Genomic DNA, 9,610 nt, shown 5'->3' with positions numbered 1-9,610 from the left:
CATATTTGGACAGAAGTAAAAAAATAAAATATATATTTTGTTCTCTGTTCTCCATGATATAATATCACCATCCATCCACTTTACATATATATATATGAAGTAAATAAAAAAAAATATATATCAGCATTTAAAATTTATTTATTAAAATCTACATAATATTATAAAAGCAAATATAAAGTTAGAAATATGTAAAAAGATTATATAAAAGTGTTATTAAGATTCTATCGTTGCTTATTTGCAATATCGTAAGATATATACTCATCTTAAAGCATACATCATCATTATTACATTTTATTCATTTATATACAGGGAGTGCCGAAAATAAGGCAATGAGAAGTTGCATTTGTTCGTAAGATTTTCTTTGTGGTGTAATTTTTAAAAGATCTTCGTTACTCAAAAAACAAGAAACATAAATAAATAAATAACACCAAAAACAACTTATACTACATCTTGTTACCGATAATTATTTTATATTATATATTAGAAAGTATATTAAAATAAATCTTTAAACAAGTAAACCTGAAATCTAAATATTATAAAGTATAATATTTAAAAGCTATCGTGGCCTAAATGTTACCATGCAAACGAATTTTATTTTAATGTTGTTCAAGAAACTTGGATAATATTAAATATTGATTTCTTTTTTATGTATACCAGATGCAGAAGTTACTTGCAGTTAATTTTTTGTTTTGCTTTTTTATTGGCTTTTGCGATAGCTTTTAAAGATTAAACTATATACCGATTAAATTTAAGTACATTTTTCATATGTGCAGAAATATAAACCATCGCTTTTGTTGAGAATATAATTACGTTAAACCATTATAAAATGAGAATGTTAAGTATATATTCAATGCTTATTTTTCAGCGCTTTTATGAAGTCCAATTACACCTAATCTAAACTTTCCTGACACCCTGTATATTATCTACCATTGTTAATACTTGTTATATTTTAAAATTTAAAGTAAAGGCTACTTCAAAAAAAGTAAGAAAACAATGATTATTGCCATTCCAAATATAGAAAAATAATTTAAGAGATTACTTGTATTAAGAAATAATAAAGAAAAAAGAAACTATTACACTTTTTATTACGTACACTACGAATGCTACTAAAATATCCGGCATAAAATTACACAAAATATATACAAAATTGATTGTATTAAAAGTTAAGATATATTAATATATTAGATATGTACTACTTCTCTACAATATTATTATTATTTGTTTTAGAATCGGTAAAAGTCACAATATGTTTATATATCTTCTATGCATATATATATATATATATATATATATATGCAATTAAGATAAAAATTGGATAAATAAATTATTGTTTTTTCTTCTTCTTCTGATCGTAATGTGCACGAGTAAACAGTTTTGTTTATAATGTATATCTCTCTATTAACTCTCTATTAACAAATCTGTCGCAAACAAGGTACTAACGTGAAATATTAATTTCTTACTTTGGCACATACCAAAGTTATTAATTAACATAAGGCATAATGCCTAAAAAGTACTATTCAAAGAGTTATCACTTAAAAATTTCATTTTAATTATCTTAATATTATTGCCAAAATTTTTCATGTCATATCAATCATTTAGAAGATAGATATTAACTCTATCAAACATGTCCCAATATATATATATATATATATTTTAATAACGCATTTGTAACTAGAGATTTTTAATAATTTATGCGTTTATATGAAAATTTGTTCTATTCAGATCACATACTTTTATTAATCGAGCAAGCAGAATAGAATAATAGTAGTAACTGGAATTTAAAGATTTCTTTTATACCGTACTAGATTCTGCACAATACACTTTGCAGTATTTTAAAAACATCTAAAAAGTAATAATCAACAATCGAGGTATTTTTCAATTCACTCTCCGTCCCATATTGTTACTCTGTAAATTTTACTTCAATAATCATCTTTTCGATAAAATTTGTTGCTATACCCTTCATGCAAAATGACTATCTTTTATAACATCTACCTTCGTAACGATTACTTTATTATATCATCAGTTTATACTGATATAAAGTCCTACAAAACTTTATTAATTATATGTACCACTACCGTGACATTATTATAAACTTTTGCTCTGGAATGTTAATTTGTACTACCAACATTCATATTACCAACGTATTGTACTTCTCTTAACATTGTGTATACAGAACTCAACTTGTGTATATTCTCTGCATACACAAATAAGAGGGCATGCACATGTATATATGTATTAGGCTTCGTGTCATTTATATAATAATTCGTCTCGATATTTCAATAGTAAGTATCTAAATGTATCTAATATATTATCTAAGTAAAAATGTCGAATATCAGGCCCCCGGGATTATATTAAGTTTCTTAAAATCTATCCAAAATAGTAATACTAACTGCTGCAAGTAGCCACTTTGATAATGAACATTGATTTGCAGTTGCCCACTGAAGTCCTGGGTAGTTAATATTTGGCATAGAAATTTCTATAAAAATATACATTGTTTGGGATTAATATATTATGAATAAATAATTAAATGAACGTAAATAATAACAATAATGAACATTCGCATATAATCTACTTCAAATATCAAACAGATAGAGTTCCAAACAACATACCTCATCAGTATGGTAATAACTAAAATAAGGACTATCAAGGGTCCTGAAGAAACTGGAGTCGCACCAGTTCCAAAATGCACTTGAGCACAAGCTGGTGGACAAACTGGGGTAAAGGTTTCTGCACAAAAATAAGCAAACATAAAAAAAACATGCACTTGGCTAAAGAAACTGTTGCAATAGAAATAAATTGATAAATTATGGCTACGTGAAAATATTGCTATGTAATGTATTATTATAATAAGCACAATTTGTTAAGAAAAAAAAAATATATATTGTAATATTTACTACTGCTAACACGTGCTTTATATAAAAAAAATATGCTAAGGTACTGTACAACAGGATAACAAATGTAAAGTTAATAAATTATTATATACTTACCAAAAAGCTCAACTTTAGTTTCTGCAGTTCCTAACTTGTTAGAAGCACGACATGTGTATTCTCCATATTGTTTCTTTTCTATTGTTATTATTCGAATTGTAGTATCACTATATTCATCTGCAGTTGCAAAATGAGATATACTCTGATGCTGATTGTTTACCAATATGGTGCCATCTTTTAACCAAACTATTGCAGGTGGAGGATAAGCTTCTACGTGACATTCTAAATCCATGTCATACTGTAAAGCTTGACCTAAACGTGGTCTAGGTGCTGTTATTACAGGAGCAAATTCAACTTCAACATTAATATTACGTCTTGCGCCACGTCCTACACCATTTTCAGCAATACAATAATATGTTCCCCGATCTTCCTTGCGAATGTTATTTATTTTGAGTACATTTCCACTAGAATATTTATAGTTTTATTATTTAAGTCTATCTTAATAATAATGCTTATATTAATAGTACATAAATTTATATATACCGATAAATTGATCCACCCGTTGGTAAAATAGCATTGTTTTCTCTACGCCATGAAATTCTTGGTTCTGGAAATCCTCCTGCATGACATTTTAATTTTACTTCCGATTGTCCTTCGCTAACGACAATAGACCGAGTAGAATTGTCACTAATAATAGGTGGTCTTCGTACTTTCAATTCTACTTCTGCAGATAATCGATTATTAATAGCAATCAAAACTTGGCATGAATAAAATCCTGCATCTGTTTCTTGTATGTCCTTTATCTATAATAATAATATTTAATAATAAATAATCAAGCTAATGCAATCTAATAAAATAAATCTTATTTATAACATTACCTGTAAAGTATACGTAGAAGATGCTTGATCATATCTAAGAGCAAACCTACTATCTTTTACAATTAAGGCACTATTTGTAGAAAGTGGTAATGGATCATATCCACTCTCTTTATTTGTTTTCATCCATAATACTGGATATTCTTGACCGTATTGCACTGAGCAAAGTAATTCAACAGTTCCACCAATATCCTTAATTTGTTCTTGTGAAATATAAGAAATTGTTGGTGAACGTTGACATGTTGCTAAAACATTGAAATTGGAATTATACTCAACTAAATTACCTTAATTGTACTAAAACAAAATTATTATAAATATGTGTAAATATATATATATATATGTATATATGTATATTTATATGTATATAATAAATTCAATACACCAAAATTTCATTGAAAAATTAAATAATATAGAAATTATGTAAAAAGAATTGATTAGTAATTTACCTAACTGTATTATTGCAACAGTAAGAATTAGTATAATTTTCACCATGATTCACCAAACAATACTTAAACGGCAGTTGAATATTTTTCACTTTATTTCAAAACTAACTTCGTTAAGTTCGCTAAGACAAAGAACTTTTTCAATATTCTTAAAGTTCTAAAAAGTAATTTATTAAACAAACTTATTTTTCAAAAATCGATTACATTAATGTTTTCTGATGAATGAACACAGAATCACCGTTTGACGATAAGAGGGCGATGCTCACAGGAACGTAGCTTGTATGCTCACAGGTGTCTGTTGATCGACAATAAACATGGCGCATGATGCTACATCGTTAGTTAAAAAAGAAACTTTATTTTTATAACTTAGTTTTATTTTCATTCTTTTAATTCAGAAATTTATTATTATAAAAAAAGAAAAAAATTAAACAATATTAAAAATAATATCTATCTTAGTTTAAATAAATCTATTAAAGAGTATACTTACCCGATATTAAGAACAATTATTTCGGAAGTTGTATGACGACACTATATCATTCTTTCGCCCACTTTTCAAAATTTATCGTAAATTTAAATTTATTATTAAATAATATATACATGTGTTTAAGTAGTATATAAGTTTCTTTTAAATAGGTTTTCAAATGAAAAATGTCGCATAAATTCAGTAATATGGCAGTTTTGAATGATATGAATAATTCTTTCTATGTTTCATTTACTTGCTTGCCCTGATTTGCTTTTTTTTTACATATATGATATAATTAAAATAAAAAATCTTATGCAAAAATAATATTACAATTCAGCGAAAGGTAATTCATTGAACGAACAAAGTAAATCATCATTTATATCATAATTACTATTTTCATTATTATGTTTATCGTCAACTGTCTTAAAATCTTGAGGAATAAAAATTTTATCTTCGCTTTGATATAGTATATCACTCTCTGAAAAAGTTTGCATATTTGTCCACCTTAACGCAACTTCTTTGTAAATGCATTTTCTAAATATCAAGCAATGTATGTGTCTCAATTTTTCATATTTAATTCTCATAAAACCCAACTTGGATAAAACGTATCTCCATGATTTGATCAATTTAGCATTTGCACCAATGTGTTTAGAATCAGGACTGATAATAAATAATATACCATTATTCTTTAATAAATTATATGCTTTGCTACAACAAAGATATCTTTGTTTTGGACATGGCATATATTCTAGCAATAAAGAAAATACAACAACATCGAATGACTGTTCAGGTAATTGTAAAATTTGTTTTTTATCTGAAGAAAAGATTTGTTCTCTTCCTATATCGACACTTAAAAAATCACATTGGAAAACGTTAGGTGGAACAGCTACCAAATCTATAGCTGTTACTTTAAACATATTTTCCATCTCAAAAGGATTGTAACAACTTCCTACATCTAATATAGAAATCTTTTGAAATGTTTCCTCCGTTTCATTTAACAATTTCTTATCAATATAATGATTCTGTTCGGAAGTCAAGAAAGTTTGTTCCTTCTTATTAATACTATCTATCGCAGATAATTCTCCCATTTTTCCTTTAATACTAAACTCTCTAATTGAATATTTTTCTTTGCCACCTTTGAAAAAATATTCTTTACATTGAGATTTGATCCATTCTATCCTGCAATAAGTTCCGCTCAAAGAATCCATATTATTGCCTTTCCAATGAGTTGTTGCAAGATCTTTCATCGACATAACATATTTCTAAAAATAAATTCAATCAAATATAAACAATATCATAAAATATATTTAATTTTAATAAAATCTTAAAACAAGTGTGTATATAAATATAATAATAATAATAATTCTTTTTATATCTAATAAAGATATCACGTGTCTCCATACACACGACATACATATATATATATATACACATACGTTAAGATAATATTATTAAAGAAAAAAATATAATGTTAATAATCCCACCTGTAAAACGTCGTTACGACTTAAATGCATTTTCCATGCTATTTCTGGACCATATTTTTCACATTCTTTTCGTAATAAAGCATGAATTTGTTTAACAACATTAGCTAATCGTTTGTGCTCTTCGGTCGCCATACTGAGTATCATATACATATATGTATTATATGTCATGCGTATATGTATAGTATATATAGAAAGATTTTCAGCTATATGTGATCATCGTATCTTCTCATGACTTTGATGACGTTCACCCTTATTTATCTACCGCAAAGTGCTGCAGACTGCAGTACCACGGTCACAACCGGAATTGTTGTATTTCGGTGGTGTTTAGAAATGTAAAGTATTGCGAGATACGTTTCATAAGACTTTTTCAAGAGGTACAATATTTAAGCTCTCTTTTTCATAGTATATGTATATATTGTCTAATATAATTAGTGAAATAATGTATATATTCTATTTACATTTACAACATCTTAGAATTATTAAATAATTATACTTATTCTCACGATTTACGGTGCTAGCCTAAAATTGAATCTAATCTTGGTTTCTTAGAATATACTATGGATGACGAGTTTGAAGATAGGATTCTATATCAGGTAATTTAAAAAAAAAATATAACTTGAGTACTAGTAACGTATGTTTTGTTTAATTGTTTGTGATAATATTTTTAAATATATGAGATTACTATTTTTTTTTTTAATTTTTTTTTTAAATAGAGTTGATAATTGTTAATTTCGATAATATTAACTGATGTTTATTATTCTATAATTTCCATAAAAATATAATATATGGTATTAATACAAAATATTAATTGTTTAAAGATTGTTATCGTTTCTAGACTTATGTGTCACACATGAAACTAATGTCAAAGTTTACAGTGGGTATTCCCACTGTGTTAAATGCTGCTGTCAATACTCCGTTAGGTCATTTTTGGAGAATAATGAGGATCTACGCTCTTAAACCAGAGGTATTAATCTGCGGGGCACTCTTAGCAGTTATGCTTTTTTATATACAAGCTGTTGATCTTTGGAGTAGAACATTGCTTGAAAGAATCCAATATACTTTAGGACGTACAACATCTAAGGTATTATCATTGGTGTTAATGTAATTGAATTTCTTAATTCATTCGAATAAAATTATCTTTTTTTTATTTTCTATATAATCAGGTTTCAAAATTGCAATTTCTTGTTAACGATTCTGTAAATGATGGGGTAAAACTTAGTTGGGAATTAAAACAAGGAAACATAGCAGCTTATGCTGTACAAGGTCATAGAGCCCGTATGGAAGACCGTTTTGTAGTAAATGAAGATTTAAATAATACCGGTGTATCCTTATTTGCAGTTTTTGATGGTCACGGAGGGGAAGTAAGTTTTAATCTTTATTTTTAAAAACTAAAGATATGCATTATTTTCACATTACTAATTTATAATTTTATTTATAGTTTGCTGCAAATTATGCTCGTGATAAACTTATTCCAAATATAAATAAAAAGGTGATAGAGCTAAAGGATATGATAGCTGGTAGATTTTCTGAAATACAGAAAAACAATCAAATTAATAATCAGCCAACATCTCAGTCTGAAAATAAAAAAGATGGAAAAATAGACTCAACCACAGTTGAACGTAAAAAATCTTTTCGTAAGACCGTTAGTACTTCGTTAACAGATGATTGTATGAAAAATAGTGTTGGTGTTACTGATCCAGAATTATTGAATAAATTGGATAGTCTATCACGACCGATCACAAGAGAGGTACGATAATTACAATTTTTTTTATGATAAAAGAATATTTAAAAAAAAAATTATTTATTTTGCAATGTAAAATATTTATTAAAATTACTTACCAGGTAAGGCCTTGTAGATCAGGTGAAACGCAACCTGAAATTGACATGGCAACTTATTTAGATGGAGATAAAATAAATTATGGTAGGTTGTTAACTGATGAAGTTTTGGCAGTTGATCGATTGTTAGTTAAAGCAGCTAAAAAAAATATGGATGTGGCAGGTAAAGAAGTTTATTTTTCATTTTATACTTTTATATTATGCAAATAATAATATTTAATATCTTAAAACTAAATCTTTTATTTTCTCTCTCTCTCTCTTTCTTATAATATAGGTACTACTGCTCTGATCGCACTTTTAGAAGATAATAAATTAGTAGTAGCTAATGTTGGTGATTCTAGAGGTGTAATGTGTGATGGTAAAGGGAATGCGATACCTTTGTCATTTGATCACAAACCGCAACAGGTGTTTGTACATTCTCACCTTTAAAAATGTATCTTTTATATTATTAAATTAAATCATACATTTATATTTAATTCAGGAAAGAGAAAAAAAGAGAATATATAAAGCTGGTGGATTGGTAACATTCAATGGAGTTTGGAGAGTTGCCGGTATATTAGCAACATCTCGAGCTTTGGGAGATTATCCACTGAAAGATAAAAAATTAGTAATAGCAGATCCAGATATTTTAACATTTGACCTAAGCGATCATAATCCAATGTTCCTTGTTTTGGCATCTGATGGATTATGGGATACATTTACAAATGAGGAAGCTGTAGCATTTATCAAAGAACGCATTAATGAACCACATTTTGGTGCAAAGAGCATTACATTACAAAGTTACTACAGGTAATATATCAACGAAGAATATATAAATAAGAAAAATTATAATCAAAGATTTTTTCAATTTGTCTCCATTAATGATAAAAGAAATCAGCGTTATCGCACGATATATATTTATACAAATTTTACAGGGGGTCTTCGGATAATATCACAGTAGTTGTAATCGACTTACGAGATAAAAAATACAATGGAACAGAATCAAAAAGGAATCAGTAACTACTATCTTAACTATCTCCAAGGTATTATATGGTAAAACTTCCATTGTGTTGTTTTCCCAAAACTCTTCTAGTCATTAAATTCATACTTTAATACTTTGAATTTATGAAAGCGAAGAGATAGAATGGATATACTCTTATTACATTATTGTAACTTCACCAAATACGATATTTGAGTTGTTATTAGAATGTTTCATGACTAATATAAAAGGATATTCATTCGTGCAATCAATTTTTATTTGTATTTATTATATATAGAATTTAATTCGGTATTTTTTCTTGCATGTGCCTTATTTCTTGGCTGTGTAAACTTTAAACATGCTTTAAGCATTCTTCCATCTCTTTAGCTTGTATAAGTTGTAATGACTGATTTTTGGTTATTTAAAAAAAAAACAAGAAAAGAAAAAGAAAAAATGACAACTCATTGAAATTATTTTCTTTTTTGTATTCATTCTATGTGATATCTCTAAAAGCTTCACATATTATATTATAACGATATTTACCTCGTCTATCCGACGTTAAATGCTTTACGATTTTGATATAACACATTTAAGATGTTAAATTTTGCATATATGTATATATAT

The 9,610-nt window shown here is 27.0% G+C and overlaps 3 protein-coding genes across 5 annotated transcripts; 1 reads left to right on the top strand and 2 right to left on the bottom strand.

The window, feature by feature from the left end:
- Positions 1 to 2,040: 2,040 nt before the first annotated feature.
- LOC106786403 (lachesin) lies at positions 2,041 to 4,563 on the bottom strand. Of its 2 annotated transcripts, XM_014747754.1 has the most exons (6): positions 4,249 to 4,563; positions 3,806 to 4,047; positions 3,471 to 3,730; positions 2,988 to 3,391; positions 2,610 to 2,727; positions 2,041 to 2,476 (listed from the first exon to the last, which is right to left on the bottom strand). In XM_014747754.1, exons 1-6 carry the CDS (start codon positions 4,292 to 4,294, stop codon positions 2,455 to 2,457), a joined length of 1,092 nt encoding a protein of 363 aa, XP_014603240.1. In that variant the 5' UTR covers positions 4,295 to 4,563; the 3' UTR covers positions 2,041 to 2,454. The 2 variants fall into 2 exon arrangements, with proteins under 2 accessions (XP_014603240.1, XP_014603241.1); XM_014747755.1 differs by lacking the exon at positions 2,610 to 2,727.
- Positions 4,564 to 4,853: 290 nt separating this feature from the next.
- Positions 4,854 to 6,350, bottom strand: LOC106786373 (probable methyltransferase BTM2 homolog). Its single transcript, XM_014747672.1, has 2 exons — positions 6,193 to 6,350; positions 4,854 to 5,970 (listed from the first exon to the last, which is right to left on the bottom strand). Exons 1-2 carry the CDS (start codon positions 6,340 to 6,342, stop codon positions 5,035 to 5,037), a joined length of 1,086 nt encoding a protein of 361 aa, XP_014603158.1. The 5' UTR covers positions 6,343 to 6,350; the 3' UTR covers positions 4,854 to 5,034.
- Positions 6,351 to 6,391: 41 nt separating this feature from the next.
- Positions 6,392 to 9,084, top strand: LOC106786370 (protein phosphatase 1L). 2 transcript variants are annotated; one of them, XM_014747667.1, is made up of 9 exons: positions 6,392 to 6,566; positions 6,742 to 6,785; positions 7,028 to 7,273; positions 7,356 to 7,553; positions 7,631 to 7,939; positions 8,035 to 8,191; positions 8,303 to 8,433; positions 8,510 to 8,817; positions 8,943 to 9,084. In XM_014747667.1, the coding sequence occupies exons 2-9, from the start codon at positions 6,750 to 6,752 to the stop codon at positions 9,025 to 9,027; spliced, it is 1,470 nt and encodes a 489-aa protein (XP_014603153.1). In that variant the 5' UTR covers positions 6,392 to 6,566; positions 6,742 to 6,749; the 3' UTR covers positions 9,028 to 9,084. The 2 variants fall into 2 exon arrangements, with proteins under 2 accessions (XP_014603153.1, XP_014603154.1); XM_014747668.1 differs by having other exon boundaries at positions 7,011 to 7,273.
- The last annotated feature ends 526 nt before the right edge of the window (positions 9,085 to 9,610 follow it).

The sequence above is a fragment of the Polistes canadensis genome, unplaced genomic scaffold (assembly GCF_001313835.1).
Source record: "Polistes canadensis isolate GaletaPanama2010 unplaced genomic scaffold, ASM131383v1 scaffold_72, whole genome shotgun sequence".
NCBI lineage: Eukaryota > Metazoa > Arthropoda > Insecta > Hymenoptera > Vespidae > Polistes > Polistes canadensis.
Note: the sequence above shows the minus strand (reverse complement) of the source record. Positions and strands in the feature narration are given on the sequence as shown.